General features: G+C 41.6%; 2 protein-coding genes across 2 annotated transcripts; one reads left to right on the top strand and one right to left on the bottom strand.

Moving 5' to 3' along the window:
- Positions 1–224: 224 nt before the first annotated feature.
- On the bottom strand, positions 225–18,443 carry SKP1 (S-phase kinase associated protein 1). Its single transcript, XM_082621173.1, has 6 exons — positions 18,287–18,443; positions 15,445–15,541; positions 8,118–8,191; positions 4,284–4,427; positions 1,754–1,894; positions 225–1,109 (listed from the first exon to the last, which is right to left on the bottom strand). Exons 2-6 carry the CDS (start codon positions 15,539–15,541, stop codon positions 1,074–1,076), a joined length of 492 nt encoding a protein of 163 aa, XP_082477299.1. The 5' UTR covers positions 18,287–18,443; the 3' UTR covers positions 225–1,073.
- LOC309804415 (programmed cell death protein 2-like) lies at positions 10,516–11,676 on the top strand (the record flags this gene model as incomplete). The annotated part of the gene is made up of 2 exons (XM_082621758.1): positions 10,516–10,555; positions 10,904–11,676. The coding sequence occupies 2 exons, from the start codon at positions 10,516–10,518 to the stop codon at positions 11,674–11,676; spliced, it is 813 nt and encodes a 270-aa protein (XP_082477884.1).
- Positions 18,444–19,688: the final 1,245 nt, after the last annotated feature.

Below are 19,688 nucleotides of genomic sequence, written 5' to 3'. Positions count from 1 at the left end.
GGAAAGTAAGTAAAAAGGGAACACAAGGAGGAAAGAAAAAAAATTAGAAGACAATTAGAACAGAGTCTACCAGAACCTTACTGTTATGTTGCAGCCTCCAGTGAGCCAGGACATGAACTGCCTGCAAGTCTTTTCCAACTAAACAACCATACGTAAACTTAACTTTTAATATTAAGTGAAGAGAAACATTTAAATACACAAAAAGCAAACCATTTACTACCTACTACGTAACTTACTTTTTATTGAAAGTATCTTGCATTCGTGACTGATGCTTTCTGGGTAATGCCATACATTTTAACATTAAAAGTTAAGTTATTTTTTACATGCAAGTAGTGTTTATGGTTTTCCCCACATAGGATTACTGATTATAAAAAGATGACACACCACATGGGTTAAGTGTCTCTTTTAATAGAAAAGCCAGCGAACTGTCTAATTCTGTTTCCTCCCAAACCACAAACTGAGTAGTAAATGAGCCTCTAGCCAACATATTCAAAGCTGAGAGGATTAAAAATGCAAAAACAAGTCCTCAGATCCAATTAAGGGAGCCCTGCTACATACAGGCTAATCAATACCAGTGGACTCCAGGAAGCTGGAAGACATTCTGATAACCCCACTCTGATAACATTTACCTCAATCAGCCTTTTTCCAGTTTCCAACTCATGAATAAAGATAATACGTTGTTAATTCTATTTCAGAAAATTTTTTGCAAGTTGTTTTATTTACAATGCCAACTTTTAAAAGTCACTAAACTAAAGTTAACTGGACAATAAACTAGGCATAAATTGCTTTACAAAAAGAGGGAAAGCCCAAAATGCCACTTTCTATAGAGAACCCACAGTTCAATTTTATTCAGAGCAAAGAAAAAAGAACTTTTTATCATACTAGAAGAAACTGAGCCGTAAGTTTGGAATCTGTACTGAAACTACACATGCAATGAGGACAACATTCTGCTAATACAACTGATTTGCTGCTGCATTTGTGGACTGTTTTTCTAATATTAACAATTATAAACAAAGCAGTGCAACTAGTATTTGGAACAATCCTTACAGTGTTACAGCATCAGACACAAAATTTCACTTCTCCTCACACCACTGGTTCTCTTTGCGTACCTAGAAGAAGAGACAGATATAAGGAAGTACCTTAAGTAGTCTTTTCTAAGACTACTATCTAATGATTCATCAATAGCCTGTGAGGTGGGTCAGAAGGAAATCGATGGAAAACCGGGAAAACCCGGTTAGCATTACGCTTCCAGGTTACCATTCTTTCCCTCCCCAGTTTTTTATTGTGCCCTGCTGAAATTATCAAGAAAAGCAAAGACAATGGGCAACTACAGCTTTAGTCACCAGAGATGACCTGCATCAACAAAATCATTCTGATCTATTCATTTCTTCCCCATTCACTAAATTGCTCTGAAGTATCCTGGCACATAATCCATAGGGCCTGCTCTTCTGAAGTCAAATATTGATGGCTTACATGTCAGGTCCCAGGTGCCAAAACTAGTAACTGCTAAGGAACAAATATCAAACAGCACCTTTGGATGAAAACTAATTGTTCTTATGCTTATAAAAGAACAGTATCATCTAAGTGCTTAGACTAAGAGACAGACCAGAATATTTTTAGCATACAAAAGGTACCTATTTTCCCTCAGGTAAAGTCAAGACTCCTTGATATAAATACCTCTTTTCCTAGCACGCTATGGGTTTTAGTCTCTCTTGAAAAGCATTTGATCAAGAACAAGCTGTTAGCCACCTACCTGGGCTTCCTCTTCTTCAGTAAAATCATTTTTGATATTGAATGTCTTTCGAATCTCCTCAGGAGTTTTCCCCTTGATCATATTGGCAACAGTCTTGCAGGTAACATCAAGCAGACCTTTGATGTCTAAGTAGTTTGCTGCCTGTAAAGTAATTGTTGTTTTCATTAAAGTATACTTGATGCTTTAAATTAAATCCAAAGTCAGTGACTAACAATCCATATCTAACTTAGCTTAAAATACTAGTTAATTTTAAGAAATTAAATGAATAAATAAATCAGACAAATTCTTCTGTGAAAGATTATTGTATGTCCCATTCTTTGTTATACCTCTGTAATATTGAGTCCTTGCGCTACATTCAGCAAACTACACTACCCCAAATGTCAAAGAATGGTCACTACTGGCAGTTGTGTACACGTGCACACACACAAACACAAGTTTGTGTTTGACAAAAATATTTAAAGAATTCAGTGATTTTCCTGGTGGTCCAGTGGTTAGGGCTCTATGATCTCACTGCCAAGGGCCCAGGTTCAATCCCTGGTCGGGGAACTAAGATCCCATAAGTAGTTATAGCATTACATTTTACTGACCTTCTGATTCGACTTTTGGTTTCTTTGATTTTCTCTATTGTCTTCCTGTTTTCTATTTTACTGATTTCTGCTCTTACCTTTACTACTCCCTTTCTCTGGGATGAAATTCATCTTTCATTAGTTTCTTAAGGTAAAAGCTTAGACTGCTGATTTGAAACTTTTCTTTTTTCTTTAAAAATATATTTATATGGGGCTTCCCTGGTGGCGCAGTGGTTGAGAATCTGCCTGCCAATGCAGGGGACACAGGTTCGAGCCCTGGTCTGGGAAGATCCCACATGCTGCGGAGCAACTTGGCCCGTGAGCCACAACTACTGAGCCTGCACATCTGGAGCCTGTGCTCCACAGCGAGAGGCCGCGATAGTGAGAGGCCCGCGCACCGCAATGAAGAATGGCCCCTGCTTGCCACAACTAGAGAAAGCCCTTGCACAGAAACGAAGACCCAACACAGCTAAAAATAAATAAATAAATAAATATATATATATATATATATATATATATATATATATTTATTTATTTATTTATTTTTGGCTGCGTTGGGTCTTTGCTGCTACACGTGGGTTTCTCTAGCTGCGGCGAGTGGGAGCTACTCTTTGTTGCAGTGCGTGGGCTTCTCATTGTGGTGGCTTCTCTTGTTGTGGAGCACAGGCTCTAGGCACGTGGGCTTCAGTAGCTGTGGCACAAGAGCTCGGTAGTTGTGGCTCACGGGCTCCAGAGCACAGGCTCACTAGTTGTGGTGCATGGGCTTAGTTGCTCCGCGGCATGTGGGATCTTCCCAGACCAGGGATCGAACCCATGTTCCCTGCATTCGCAGGCGGATTCTTAACCACTGTGCCACCAGGGAAGCCCTCTTCTTTTCTAATATAGGTGTTTAGGGCTATCAATTTCCTTCTATTACTTTAGCTTCATCTCACAGATTTTCGTATGTTGTGTTTCATTTCCATTCAGTTTAAAATACTAACTCTTCTTTTGATTTCTTCGTTGACTCATTCTTCAGTAATCATTCTTGATTACTAAGAAATGTGTTACTTAGTTTTCAAATATTTGCAGATTTTCCAGATAGCTTTCTGTTACTGATTTCTCATTTCATTCCACTGTGATTAGAAAACATATTTTGTGTGACTTGAAACCTTTCAAATGAGATTTTGTTTTGTTTTGCTTTGGCCGTGCCACACAGCATGTGGGATCTTAGTTCCCCAACCAGATATTGAACCCGCACCCCCTGCAATGGAAGCGCGGGAGTCTTAACCACTGGACCACCAGGGAAGTTCCCCTGTGACTTGTTTTAAGGCCCACAACATGTCTATCTTGGAAGTATACACTTGAAAAGAATATGAATTCTGCTGTCATTAGTCTTCTACATCCTTATGATTCTCTGTCTACTTGTTTTATCAATTATTTAGAGACAGGTTTTGAAATCTCTAACTATGATTGTGGATTTGCCTACTTATCCTTTAGAGTTCTATTGGTTTTTGTTTCACTTTCTGGAAGTTCTGCTTTTAGGTAGAAAAACATTTAGGATTCTTATGTCCTCTTAATAATGAACAGACCACTTTATCATTGTGCAATGACCCTCTTTAATCCTGGTAATATTCTTTGCTCTGAAATGTACTTTAATATAGTCACTCCAGTTTTCTTTTGGTTATTATTGTTAGCATAATATTATCTTATTCCACCCTTTAAACCTAATTGTGTCTTTATATTTAAAGTGAGTTTTTTGTAGACAGAATAGCTAACTCTTTTCTATCCAATGTGATGACCTCTAACCTTTATTTGTGGTGTTTAGACCGTTTACATTTAATGTGGTTACTGATACATGGATTTAAATATAGCATTGCAGAGTTTAGAGTTAAAATTCAGTATCAATGAATTTAACAAATTTAACTCTATGAAAAGTGCTAAAGGTATGGACTAGAAATATCTTATACTATGCATTAAAAACATACCAGTATAAGCTCAAAAAGTGTTCCTTGGTCAACTTTCAGGAATTCTTGATCCCAAACAGGGATATCATCTGTTCGCTTTTCTTTGTTCTCATCATCCTCAGGAGGAGGAGGATCATCCTTGTGGTGGGTGCACCACTGAATGACCTACAACAACAAAAGTTCATTCCTATATGGCATTTTATAACAAGGTACTTCGTTCCACTGCTGGGGCAAGGTTATTCCTACACGGGGCTAAGAACTAACTGTAAGTCAACTTGAATAATAAAGTTAGTAGCCCAGCTTGAAAAGCACAACCCTAGAGTTCATGGAAGATCTTAGATAACAGCGAACCATGAAGACAGATTACTATACTTGACCATACTAAAAAGCTCCTGTACAAAAAAACACATTAAGTCAGACAGGACAATGACTGGGAAATACCTGCAACATGTACATGCCAGCAGTGGATTACCTTATAAAATATAAAATCTTAAAAATCTCTGCACAGAAATGGGCTAAAGATATGAACAGGCAATTTACAAAATAAATCTGAATATGAATAGTCAAAATGGAGGAAATGCTCAGCCTCATTAAATGCAAAATTAACACTACAGATACTACTTTAGACTGTACCCCCAAAAGATAAATAAAAATCAAGATGTCAATACTAATCATTGGCAACAGTGTGAGGATAACATGAACTTTTCTACTGTAGAGTGTGAATTGGTATAATCCCTTTGAAAAGTAACCTAGGAGTACCTAGGGAAGCTGAATATGTGCATACCCTATCACCAAGCAATTCTAAACACCCTAGACACATGCACAACACTATCCAGTATAAGAACAACGCAGGAAAAGCCCAAAGTTCCCTTAGTAGTGGAATGAACACATTAAAGTTTCCAGAAGCTGATTAGCTAGACTGTGCACCATCATATAGACCACAATCTACACTGAAAGTGTTAAGTTACAGAATCTAAGTGGTAAGAAAATGGGTGTTTGCTGTATAATTTAACTTTTCTGTATGATTAACTTTTTTTTTTATATTATAACGTTGGGGGAATAAACAATGTTGAGAGAAAATGGGAGAACTGAGAAATTATACTACCAGGATACAAAAAAGGGAAAGAACTACTTCTAGAAGAAAAAGCCAAGCATAAAGGGCTTTAATTAAATAGCTTTTTAAGAAGTATTCCAGTAGTATAAGAAAGAAACCAGGGCTTCCCTGGTGGCGCAGGGGTTGAGTCCGCCTGCTGATGCGGGGGACACGGGTTCGTGCCCCGGTCCAGGAGTATCCCACATGCCGCGGAGCGGCTGGGCCCGTGAGCCATGGCCGCTGAGGCTGCGCATCCGGAGCCTGTGCTCCGCAACGGGAGAGGCCACAACAGTGAGAGGCCCGCGTACCGCAAAAAAAAAAAAAAAAAAAAAAAAAGCTTTAAAAAAAAAAAAGGCTACGTAAGAAATTAATGCTGATGGGAGTTTCTGGTCAGAGGAGAGACAAGGAAGGGAAATTTTACTTTACACTTTTACAGTTTGGGGGTCATATAATCAGTAAGTATACTTAACTTTAAATATTGATAAGTAATAATGCAAATAGATTGGAAAAAAAATTATTCTAGGTGGCCCTGTTTCACCCAATCCGTTAACTCTAACCTCTACTTCCTTGCCTGTTCACTATGATCTAGCCACCACACTAGCCTCCCTGCCTTATCTCAAAAGACAGGACATGCTCTTATCTTAGGGTCACTGCACTTACTCCCATTGCCCAGAGCTTTCTTCCCCCACATATTCATATCTCTGTTCAAAGATCCACTTCTCACAGTAAGGCATTTCCTGACCATCTTTATTTTACAAATAGCCAACTCCCCCCTACCATCCCACTTATAGTCCACAGCTTCTCCATCTGACATATTTGTGTTGTATGCTTCCCACACACCTTCAGAACGTAAACTACCTCAGAACAGATCTTGTCTCTTTAGTTCACTGTTGTACCTCCAGCACCTAAAAAATGCCTGGAATTTGAATGAATGCAAGTCAAAGTCCTTTTAGAAGCATATTACATTAGCATAAGATAGAATGTTAATTTGCAACACAAAACCCAGAAGTCAGAAAGGAGATCTGGGCTTCCCTGGTGGCTCAGTGGTTGAGAATCCACCTGCCAATGCAGGGGACACGGGTTCGAGCCCTGGTCCGGGAGGATCCCACATGCCGCGGGGCAACTAAGCCCATGTGCCACAACTACTCAGCCTGCGCTCTAGAGCCTGAGAGCCACAACTACTGAAGCCCGCAAGCCACTACTGAAGCCTGCCTGCCTGGAGCCCATGCTCTGCAACAAGAGAAGCCATCGCAATGAGAAGCCCGCGCACCGCAATGAAGAGTAGCCCCCGCTCGTCGCAACTAGAGAAAGCCCGCACACAGCAACGAAGACCAACGCAGCCAAAAATAAATAAAAAATAATAAAAAAAAGGAGATCTAACTAGATAAAAATATAAACCTGTGAATTGACCTAAGACAAGCAAAGTGGTAAAAACTACATAAAGAACTCCTATAAAAAGCCTATTAAGACTACAAAATGGATGAACCTTGAAAACATTACCCTAAGCGAAATAAGCCAGACACAAAAGAATATCCTATGATCCCATTTTTATAAGATAGCCCAGTATAGTCAAATTCACAGAGACAGAATACAGAATAGTGGTTACAAGGGGCTTTTTACCCAGACTAGGGATATTAAAAAGATTGGTAATAGCCAATCATGGTAAGAATATGGAAAAATATGCAGGGTCAAGAGAAAGCATAAAATGCAACTGCATATGGTCAATGACTCTGAAAATTCCTTAGGAAGGGGCCAACTGGAAATGATCGTTCCCATCTCTAAGCCTAGCCAGTTTTCCCCCGCAATGTGGAAACTGGCTGCTGTTTCTTCAGAAGAGCATTCAGTTAAACAGCTGGCTCTATTAAGGAGCCATATGCTCTGAAACACTAAAATCCTATTCAATGTGGAGGGCTGGGGAATTCCCAGGTGGTCCAATGGTTAGGACTCAGTGTTTTCACTACCATGGGCCCAGGTTCAATCCCTGGTCGGGGAACTAAGATCCCTGCAAGCTGCGCACAATGCAGCCAAAAAAATATGTAGAGGGCTGTTTATGCTTAGACACAGGGTAAGGTGATCAACTAAAAAAAGAGAAACAAACCAAAAAAAGCACGTATCTTGTTCTCAAACTCCTTTTTTAAAAATTTTTTTTATTTTTGGCTGCATTGGGTCTTCATTGCTGTGTGTGGGCTTTCTCTACTTGCGGCGAGCAGGGGCTACTCTTCGTTGTGGTGCGCGGGCTTCTCATTGTGGTGGCTTCTCTTGTTGCGGAGCACGGGCTCTAGGCGCGTGAGCTCAGTAGTTGTGGCTCGCAAGCTCTAGAACACAGGCTCAGTAGTTGTGGTGCACGGGCTTAGTTGCTCCATGGCATGTGGGATCTTCCTGGACCAGGGCTCGAACCCATGTGCCCTGCATTGGCAGGCAGATTCTTAACCACTGACCACCAGGGAAGTCCCTCAAACTCTTTTTGAGGCATACCCATTCAGTAGACAAGCAATACAAAAAAATTTCCCTTTTTGCTAAGCACATACCATTATATTTCAATAATTTAAATGTGTTAATGAAAAAGACTAGACAACTTAAATATTCACAGGGCCTGGTTAAACTAAAATAAATATCTTAGTCATAATCTTACTATATAGTAATTTTGTTTTGTTTTTAAGGAAGGTATCTACATATCAATATAGAAATATCACCAGGATATTGTTAATGAGAAAAGGGATATATATATATATATATATATATGGGTATAGTTGCTACCTTACCTTTTTTAATATTGCTGCATTAACATTTGGCAAGGGGACTGGATCATCATCTCCTTCATCATCCATTCCCAAATCTAAGTAAACCAGAAGAGTTGCCATTATTTTCTAGCCCCACTATAACAACCAGGCTGTTTCAAACAAGTAACTTGTAAGACATGTTATCTGAAAGACTATAAAAGTACTTTACTAAGAATAGTTCTCTTGAAAGTATTTAAAACTGGCGGTTCCTAGCAACAGGTCCATGAACCACCCAAAACTATATAAAAATGTGTGAGAAGACAAATATAGGATTACATAAAAAGAGTTTTCTTCATTAGGAGGAAAAGTGATTTAATAAATGGGATTGAGATAACTGGGTAATCACCTGGGAAAAAATTAAAGCTAGACGCTTACCCTTACTCTTTATACCAAACTCTACATGGACTGCACTTAGGAAAATAAAACAATGTGAGGTATTGCAGAAGTAACAGAATCTTAATCTATTAAAATCTGAAGCCCAAAAATGTACACACACACACACACACACACACACACACACACACACACACAATCGTGCAGCCACTGACAAAAAACAAGGCAGGCAGCTCCATACATACTGGTCTGATTTCAAGATTAAAGTTTTTAAAAGCCAGGTATAAAAGATAAATGTTACCTGAATAAAAATAGGAATATACTTATATTTATATTTAAAATATCTTCAAAAGGATATACAAGGAATTGTTAATATTATGTCTAAGGTAGTTAATGAGAACATGGGTTGAGAGACGTAGTTTCAACATATACCCTTTAGTGTTATTCATCACATACATACTACTTATAATTTTGAATATATAGGTTTCTCTAATAAAAAGTCCTAACTTTTAGACTATCAAAGTGGTTGCTGAGCTCCAAAGAGAAAACTTAAAATCCGTATGTTACTTAAAGATTCTAAATAAGAGTAGAACCCAAATGGGTCCATCCTTCAGTTTCTACAGGACTAAAAAAGAGCTGCCAAAGAAACTTATGTAACAGAAGTACCAAGATCAGAGGTCAAAAGTACTGCATTGCTATACTGGTTGTAGCACAGCACCAGTTATGCTGACACAGTTAAGTGCTGAGGCATACATTTGAGTCCCTAATATATAGCTGTGCTAGGCAGGGAAGAATCAGCAATGAATACAGGGGGATGGGAGGAACTGTTGCAATTTTAGATAGAGTTGCTCAGGATGCCTCACAGAGAAGATGACATTTTAATTAAAATCCTAAAGGAGAGAACACCTAGGAGAGGAAATGGCAAATGCAAAGGCCTTCTGATAGTGTCCTAAAAACACTAAGGAATCTAGTGTTACAAGAGCAGAGTTAGCCACGATGAAAGGAGATGACAGGGCCCTAATAGGGCCTTCTGCAATTTGGCTACTATATTGGTAAGAGATAGCAGAGAGCAGGAGGGGAAAGAGGGAAACCAATTATGGGGCTAGCAATGATCCAGGCAAGTACAAGTGGCTTGTACAAGGTATATAGCTATGGCAGAAGAAATAGTCCAATTCTGTATGCATTTTGAAGTGAGAGGCAACAGGATTTGCCAACAGATGGAAAGCAGAATGTGAAAGGAGTTAGCGATGGCTAAGGCTTATAACATGAAGAACCAGATGGATGGAGCTGCCACTGGAGTTGCCACTAATTGATATGGGGAAGGTTGTCAGAGAACTTGTTTTAGAGGGCAGGGAATCAAGAATTCTAGTTTGGGGACTTCCCTAGTGGCACAGTGGTTAAGAATCCGCCTGCCAGTGCAGGGAACACGGGTTCAAGCCCTGTCCGGGAAGATCCCACATGCCGCAGAGCAACTAAGCCCATGCGCCACAACCACTGAGCCCGTGCGCCACAACTACCGAAGCCCACGTACCTAGAGCCCGTGCTCTGCAATGAGAAGCCACCACAATGAGAAGCCTGTGCACCACAACGAAGAGTAGCCCCCACTCGCTGCAACTAGAGAAAGCTCGCACGCAGCAACGAAGACCCAATGCAGCCAAAAATAAATTTAAAAAAAGAAAACAATTCTAGTTTAATAAGTTTGAGATATCTATTGGATATTCAATGGTAGACCAAGAAGTTAAATATGCAAGTCTAAAAATCAAAAGAAGAGATTAGAACTGTAGGTAAGTTTGGGAAATGATGTATAAATGATTTATAACACTATGAGTCTAGCTGAGGTAACCAAGGGAATGACTGAGTATTGATACAGTGAAGAGGTAACAATGATTAAGCAAACTCCAGGGAAATGAAGGCTTTAAAGATGGGGAGACAGGTTGTCAGTGAGCTAAGTATTAAGTATCCTGAAAGCCAAATGTAGAAGGGACTGATCTACTGTCAAAGGCTATCAATAAGTCTAGATGAGAAATGAAACAACGCACTTGACAACATGGAGATCAATGAGTTTAACAAGCTTCTCCAGTGGAGTGGTAAGGATGAGAGTATATTCAAAAAGTATCCTATTTTCCTGTATGAGTACATTCACTCATCTCCCCTCTATTCCTCCCCACCAGTGCCTTTACCTGATCCCTTCTCTGCTGAGAGTAAAACTATAAAATGACAATATTTCAATTTGGATCAAGCCACTTACGGTTTTCTTGAACTAGTATGAAGTATTTTTAACTCAGAGGGGAGAAAAAGAATTTATACTATGGAAAATACATGTGTTTGGGGAATGAACAGATTAGAGGAAATGAAATACAGAAGACCAGCTTGTTTAGATACAAATGTTATTTGGAAGAAGGCTTAAGTCACATTAAAAATAAGGGCCTTGGCAGCCGGGCTGCCGGGGCCCGCGAGGCTGGCCTGCGCGCTGTGCGGCCGCCCACTGGCCTTCCTGCTGCAGCTGTACGCACCGCTTCCGGGCCGCGCCGACGCCTTCCACCGCGGTCTCTTCCTTTTCTGCTGCCGAACGCCACCGTGCTGCGCCGGCCTACGCGTTTTTAGAAATCAGTTGCCCAGGAGAAATGACTTCTACGCCTATGAGCCACCTTCTGAGGATCCTCCGCCAGAGACAGGAGAATCCGTGTGCCTCCAGCTCGAGTCTGGTGCTCATCTCTGCAGAGTTTGTGGCTGTTTAGGCCCCAAAACATGCTCCAGATGTCACAAGGCACATTACTGCAGCAAGGAGCATCAGACTCTGGACTGGAGATTGGGACATAAGCAGGCTTGTCCACAAGCAGGTGATTTGGACAGTACAGTTCCAGACCACAGCTTCCTTTTTCCAGAGTTTGAAATTGTAATAGAAACAGAAGATGAGATTATGCCTGAATTTGTGGAAAAAGATGATGAATCAGAGATTATAGGTAGCATGGGTGAAGCACCTGAGGAAGAATTGGATTCCATGGCAAAACATGAATCTAGGGAAGATAGAATTTTCCAGAAGTTTAAAACCAAAATATCCCTTGAACCAGAACAGATTCTCAGATATGGCAGAGGGCTTGCCCCCATCTGGATCTCTGGTGAAAATATCCCTCAAGAAAAGGATATTCCAGATTGCCCCTGTGGTGCCAAGAGAATATTTGAATTCCAGACATTACCTGCTGACTGACTTCTGCAGTAGTGAGGATTTAAATGTAGTCACTAACACCATCTAGACCATCGCCCACTTCCCAGTGTGGTTAGGGTCAGTATTATTTTAGTGCCTCTATCGTTACCTTTATAATTGAAAATAATATACCTTTTTTACAATCTTCGACTCTCTCCTTTGTGAGAGTGTTTCAGAATGCTTACTCTGTCTAGTCTTGGTTTGTAGATTTGTTAGGAGAACAAATTAACGTAATCATTAAAGTAAAATTTTTACCTCCCCCCCCGCCCCCGCAAAGAAGTTGTTAGCATCAAAATCCATTTGGGTTGGGCGGAAATGCTCTTGAATTGTGGATTCACTAACCTTATAAAGTGATATTTGTTTCTTAGGATAAAAAAAGGACTTTTGTGGACTGATCCAAAACTGATCGGTTCTTACTGCCAGAGCTCTGACTGACGCCCAAGATGAGCTGACGGTGGTTGTATGAAGCAATTTGATAGCAGTAGTGGCAGTGCTGCCTCTTACTCTTCCCAGGAGACCACTGACTCCTAAGACCCATTTCTAGTCTATACAAATACATCAATAGATTTCCTTTTTGTATTCTACCAGGTTAGTGTTTCTTCAGAGTCATAGAAACAGCATCTGCTATTCAGGTTGTAAATAACCCAAAATAAAAGTTGCCCAAATAGAAGCCTCAAAAAAAAAAAAAAAAAAAAAAATAAGGGCCTTAGAGTTGTAAAGGATCACTTCTCTAGCATTTAAACTGAGGATTTGAAATGGTTTTTGCTTTTAGACTGAATGCACAAGTACCAACAGTCATTCCTTTAAGCTATTTAGTTTCAAGGACTTCTGAAAGACACCTGTATCCTGATACCACAACCTGGACCTGAAGAAATGAGTCAATCCATGTCTACACATGCCAAGATTTTCACTTCTGATTGTCCACTGATTAGAAGATTTTATTTCAATACACTCCAGTCTTCAAGAGGCTAGAATTCTATATAAACCACTGGTACTTAAGATAAAGCCATTCACCTCTGATGCCCAAAGCTATGAAAGGAAAGAAACATTTTAACTGTTGCTATCTATCATCCACTTGCTTCATTGATCAAAGTTGGCAGAAAACCTTCAAGCAGCCCTATGTTCCTACACTGGCAAATGCTTCTTTGAAGCAGCACAGGAGAGATTAGTGTGCCAGGCACCAACTAAGATGAAATAAAGCAAGTATTCAGGCAGCAATTTTGTTATCAGTTTCTACATCTTCTAGATAAAGCCTTACTCACTTGCCTTTAGGGACACCTGGATAACTTTCACACTCTTTTATCAGTGACCATATTATAGTTCTTCATTCAACACAGTACTTGATGAACAGTGACTGTGGGTTGTACCAAGGGGGTTACAATTTAATAGAAGTAATCTATGTAAGTCACCAGGGTGCAGGACTGTAAGTGCCACATAACTGGTGTCAATTACCAAAAACAACTTTATGTTCAGCTTTTATTTTCTATTAGAAAACAGAAGACAAACCTTCTGCAGCGCAGCTTCTGCCTCTACCACACCTAATACTTGCTGTTAGAAGTCTTCTAACTTATTATCCCTGAAATCCTAAGTGACCAGTCTGCAGTATATGAATCTGATAATCACTCTGGTCACTTCAAAATGCCTCCCTTTTCCCTTGGCTTCCTACTCCACATATTCTCCACTTCTGACTTCACTCTTAACAGCCCATCCTGGCCCCAATATGGCCACCTGCCAAGCTCATTTACTTCCACAGATATATATATATATATATACACATACTCCTATAACCCACCATACAAAGTCAGTCTATCTCCAGCAGCCTACAACTCAGGGACCAAGATCCACATACTCAACTGACTAGTAGCTTATCACAAAGATCTTCTGAGGGAATCTCTAACATACACAACATGTTCAAGCTCAAAGTCATTTTCTTTCCATTCCCCTCGAACCTGTTCCTCAGCTCTATCAACTACAAGTATCACGATCACAACCCCAATTAAAAACCTCAATTTTTTAAAAACACATCCTGTCTACCTTACCTCACAATGATCTCCCAAAACATCTTAATTTTACTAGATTTGAAACATCACCTCACTAGTACTACACACGGCACTCTCTCCACAAGCCTAAAGAACAACATCAGCCAAGAAGTTCCCATAGCACCACTTGGCACAGTTTTATTAACGCACTAATTATACCATGTGACCGTTAGCCTTGTTTGGTGTCTATCTCCCTGCCTAGTTTATAAATCCTTCAAGAGCAAAGACCACTTCTCACTTACCTTCTTTTCACCAGCACCAGGACTTATTCTTTGCCTGCCTTTCTGCTCTCATTGAACACTGACTACTATATCTCCCGCTAATGCTTGGCATATAACTCTTTAATTAAATATCTATAAGTTACAGATAAACAAAAACTTTTGATATTTGAGTGCACTCAGCCCTCCGTATCTGCAGGTCCCACATCCTCGGATTCAACAGTGGATAGAAAGTATTAAAAAGTAAAAATTTTAGAATGCCAGAAAGTTCCAAAAAGCTAAATTTGAATTTACATAGCATTTATGGTGTTATTAGGTATAAATATCTAGAGATAATTTAAAGTATAAGGGAGAATGTATGTAGGTTATATGCAAATACTACACCATTTTATATAAGTGATGTGAGTATCCATGGATTTTGGTATCCATAGGGGGTCCTGGAACCAGTCCCCTGCAGATATGGAGACAAATGTACTGAAGAACATTCTTATTACTACTGTTTTTTTCCCACGAATTCTAGAAACTGATTTGTATGTCTCCATATACTATTAATGTCTACCAACCCACTAATAATACTAATTAGAGATCCAGGGCTTCCCTGGTGGCGCAGTGGTTAAGAATCCACCTGCCAATGCAGGGGACGTGGGTTTGAGCCCTGGTCCAGAAAGATCCCACATGCCGCAGAGCAACTAAGCCCGTGCGCCACAACTACTGAGCCCGCGCCCTAGAGCCCACGAGCCACAACTTCTGAAGCCTGTGCACCGAGAGCCTATGCTCTGTAACAAGAGAAGCCACTGCAATGAGAAGTCCGCGCACCACAAGGAAAAGTAGCCCCCACTCGCCGCAACTAGAGAAAGCCCGCGCGCAGCAACGAAGACCCAACTGAGCCAAAAATTAATTAATTAATTATTTTAAAAAAGAGAGATCCATGTTAACTAGTAAAAGTTTCAAAACGTTGCAGGACCTGTTTTCTTGCCTTCCTTCTTTGATGCACTGCATATATGCTTTGCAGCAGTTTCAGAGGAATGATAAAACAGAAAAAAGGGAAGACTTGGCTAAAAAAAAAAAAAGAAAGAAAGAAACAGACATCTACTCAGTTTACAATCTACTCAGCTTACTCCCGCTGTTGAAACAAGGTGTTCTATTTAGCTACCATATATAAGGTATCTCTTTTCCAAAGGCATTAGTTTTTGTCATTAGAAATTATGAACACAAATTTACTTGAAAGAGAAATGGGCCATTGTCTGAGGCTTGGAAATCATTTCAGTATTAACTTATGGTATTATCTACCTAATAAGGGAAAAAACTCAGTAATTCAAAAAATGCAGAAAAAATTGACCTGTACCAAAAAAAAAAATGCAGTTAATACTTTAAAGAAAAAAAAGTGAACTTTACCCCTTCATACCCGAGAGTTTTCTGACAGATTGTTACTTCTGTAGATTCGATGTTCACAGGTTATATCAAGCTACTCATTTCTTTCCCTTTCCCCGACCCACGTTTTCTAATAAACTTACCTTCCAACATGGTCTTAATAGTCACAGATTGTTTCGCAATTTCAACATCAACTTCAAATATCTCTCCATCAGAACTCTGCAACTTAATTGAAGGCATCTAAAAAAAGGTATTATATTGAATTTGAAATTTAAGAGATATTACTTCTATACAAACTACATTTCAAACTACAGTCTGTTAGACACCTTCTAACTTATTAACCGTAAAACCCTAAGGACCTATAGTATATACCCCTATAAAACACTAAGTCATTATTCACAGGCTAGCACACAAGTGTTTCTATAAAAATTTTGTCAAAGTATAACTCCTAGGAACAGAAGCTTTTTAAAGCCTGCCCTAGTGAATTCATTTCTAGTGTAAATTTTAGAATTAACACTTTATATTTTTGATGCAAAATGTATCTAAAATGGACTTATTCTTTGCCTGCCTTTCTGCTTTCACTGAACACTGACTACTCCACCTGCAAACCTGAGGGAGGTGAGTCCAAAATAAACAAAGCTACTAGATAAGATAGTAATTTTCCCACAGTGAGACTTACCAGTGAAAAATGAGTTCAGATCCAAAGAGTAGATCAGGATATACTTATTTATGTTTGGATCAATGCAAGACCATACACAAAAGAATAATATATTTTAAGGTTAAGCAGATGTTGTAAACCTAGTAAATTTCAGAGTCCTTTTTACCTTTCATTACTGACTGTCCAGGTGTCCAAGTTTGAGATCTCCTGCCAAAGTCCTCATAGTAATAACCTATTACTTGTGCCAAAAATGTATTTATTAACTCAGATTAATTATGAGTCATTAGGAAAAAGACACCTCTTACATAAAAGTTAATTAAGCAATTAACTTCAAAAGACTTGAGTTTTGGCAAAAAAAACAAAACATACAAACAAAAAAACACCTCTTTAAAATTAAAAGTTCTAAGCTTCTAAGCCAGCAATTTCTTACCATATTCAGATTCTTGGGGGAGTGGCGCAGGGGAGGGGGGAACGGCAATACCTGACTGTAAAAATTCAAAACCTCTTTAAATTTCAAGTATAGATTTTTTTAAAGGTCCATCATAATCCTGCGATGTCGTTATAACTTAAAAACATAGAATTTGGCATTTAAAACACTGACCGAACCTTTTTAGGTCCCAAGACTTAAGACCCATTAAATCAGCTAAAATATTCATTCCGCTTTCCCCAGACAATTGTCTCCATTTCCCAAACAACAAGCTGTTAAGGCAAGGAAGGAAAAAGGTAAAGCTGTTTTAAAACCAGCCATTGAAATATCCAGCTCTCACCCATCCATGGGTGGAGTGAATCAGATTTCATTTTACAGTTCACATATATGTCTGCTTTTCCGTGTTGCTCAGTACTTGCCAATAATGCAGTTGTCCTGCTCCATGGAAAAAGACCCAGAGCAGAGGACCTTCTCTGTGACAAGGCAATAACAAAAGGTATCCCCAAAAGAAATATTTTAACGTGAGCTCAATTTTTAATTACGAAACATTCTATGATCTTTTTATGTTCCACAGTACTGGAGTGAACATTATAGAATCAAGAGTCTGGCAACACAGTTGATAAAATTACTTTTAAGCAAGACGAATATTTCATATTTCAAATAACTTTTGATAAACAGCAAGATCTGCTTAGTCATAGTCAAATTCGTCTATTAGGTTACTCCTAAGGGAGCTGAGATCTTAATAAATAGCAGAGAAACAATCGGTTAATCTGTAATTCGATGCACTTTGTAACGCTAAACTTGGTACTCAAAGACAACTTTTTTAGTGTTTTACAGCTGGAATTCAGAGCAAAATTTTCGTATAACGATGGGTGAAATTTTGTTTGACGTGCTTTCAAGACCATTCCTTCAATTCCTTATGCTCCAGTACTTGTAAATCACTCTCTCTGAGTGGGTTCTATCAACACCATAAAGGAAAAAACCTGTTTTAAGAGACTCGAAATTCTGACACCTCTTTTTAGAGGGTAGAGTGAAATCTGCATTGCTCTATGACACAGAAACATTCTACTGTAACGCTCTGATGAAAAAAATCATGACCCAAAACCTAAACCTGAAGTCTCCATTAAGAAAGTAAACCGAAGCAGGTGAATGTCCTACCCCTTCAAAAACCAGGCACCTCGAGTTAGGAGTTAGAGCACCTAAAAGCCACACCACTATGACGATGGCATCTGCCATTACAACAATGGTTTCAGCAAGCCCAGGCTGTGGCAAAGTAATGGGAGAGAAATATTCCGAAGGACCAGGCGGCTCTCTGCCAAGATTCGGACCCAGCACAGTTAGCCAGGACCGGTGACTAGCGACGTTAGATACAGGGGCGAGAAAAGGATGGGTGCCAAGAATCCAGCGCTCCCGGACTACCACCGCCACGCTTCCTCCGGACACCAAAACAACAAACACGGACACACGCCTACGCTCACGACAGCCCCGGTAACTCCATTAAAAGCTCCGCCGCCACCCTCGCCCTGGGTGCCAGTGGCTGGCAGGCTCAACGCCAAGCGAGGCCCCCGGCCCCAGCCTGGGCCCTCAGCCGAGCTCCGCCACAGCTGACGGTCGCCCCGTGCAGAGAAGGCCTAATCTCGGGTTCGGCTTGCACCTTCTCCCTCCCGCCCGCCCGCCTGGGCACCCACGGGGCGCCTTGAAGACGCGAGGCTAGAGGAGGCCTCGCCGAGTCGAGGGGCGGGGTGGGAGCACAAGGCCGACAACGGGTTCCAAACAGCCTGAGGGAAGGCCAGGCCCAGGTGCCTCCCGCCTCCAGCAGGGCCAAAGCACCAGCGGTGCGGCCACCAGCTCGCAATCCGCGGCGCCACCGCCCCTCCCAGCTCCATCGGCGGCTACTCACAGTGTTAGGATTCAAGGAGATGGCGGGCCAGAGGCTGATGAGAGCAGGGCGAGGTCTGCAAATAAAAAAAAAAGAAACACAGAAAAGCGGAGAACAAGGCCAACACTGCGGAGCGGCGCGTCGTCGGCCTTTATACGAGCGGGCGCAGGCGCCGAGGACCCTGGCGCCCGTTACGTCACAGAGCCGGCGGGGCTGGCCGCCGAGATCGCCTGACGGCAGGCGGAGGCAGGCCGGGCGGGCCAGGCGGAGACGCGGCGGGGCGGGGCGAGGCGAGGCGCGGCGGGCCTTGATTCTCACCCCCTCCCTCGAAAGCTCGGCTCGGTCTCCTCAAAGCGGGAACGGAGGACTGGCTGTGGTACTCCACGGCCTGCGAGGGTCCTTCAGGCGGGGGCTGTCCTAAGCTGAATTAAAGACCCCAGACCTGAAAAGCCTAGAAGCCGCGAGCGAAGGAGGAGGAGGAGGAGGAGGAGGAGGAGGGAGGGGGAGGGGAGGGGGGTGGGGGGAGGGGGAGGGGAGGGGGGTGGGGGGAGAGGGACGGGGGAGGGGGGAGGAAGAGAGAGGTGTTCTCCGGCGTGTGTGTTGAGGGTGGTGTTTGGGAGGGGCTACGGCTCCCTTTCAGGACGGGGAAACTGGGACTCCGAGAAAGAATGGGAGCTGGCCTTTCCAGTCAGCGCTGTGAGATTCTGCTCAGGGTCTCCCCTGAACCTAATAGGAGTTAGCTCACTCTCCACAATAATCCATGCGGTGAAGTATCGCTACCCTTTTTTATTTGTAAGGGAACGGGTTCAGAAAGGTTCAGTGGCAGAGCAAGGATTTTTTGATGCTCTTAACCCCTATTGCCTATCGTTGACTTCTGAAGAGGCCTCCAGTCCAAAGTAACCACTCTTGCAGAGAAACCCCAAGTGTACAGAGGACGCCTCTCTCTGCCAGTGAATATCCATTCATTCAGCAGAAGTGTATTGGGGACGGGGGTGGGGGCGTGGAGGGGAGCGGGGCGGTGAAGAGCCACCGGGCGAGATTCTGCAGCGAACCAGGCAGCCAGGATCCAGCCTGCACAGAACTCTTGTATGGGATGCTTCCTGAGGGCTGTGTGATAGTCTCCCTAGGATGAAGCCAACCATTAAGGGAAAGGGGTTAGTCTGAAAATTCCCACCCCGCCCGCCCCCCATCCTCTCCAGTCAGAGACTTTGACCAGCTCTACCCTGCTCTGCTTAGGGAACATCACCACCCCTCCCTAGGAGACGAAGGCGCCAGGCTCAGCTAACCAGCAGGCACGTGATGGTATTCCTGACGCCAGAGAAACAAAAGACACTTCCACAGAGGGCCCCCTAAAGAAATCAGAGGCCTACAGCTCTTCTGGGAAGAGACTGGGCAGGGAGGCCAAGCAGCTCCTTGGGTTACC

Source organism: Mesoplodon mirus (assembly GCF_964341445.2).
Source record: "Mesoplodon mirus genome assembly, chromosome: 5".
NCBI lineage: Eukaryota > Metazoa > Chordata > Mammalia > Artiodactyla > Ziphiidae > Mesoplodon > Mesoplodon mirus.
This window is presented reverse-complemented; position numbering and strand designations above follow the sequence as displayed.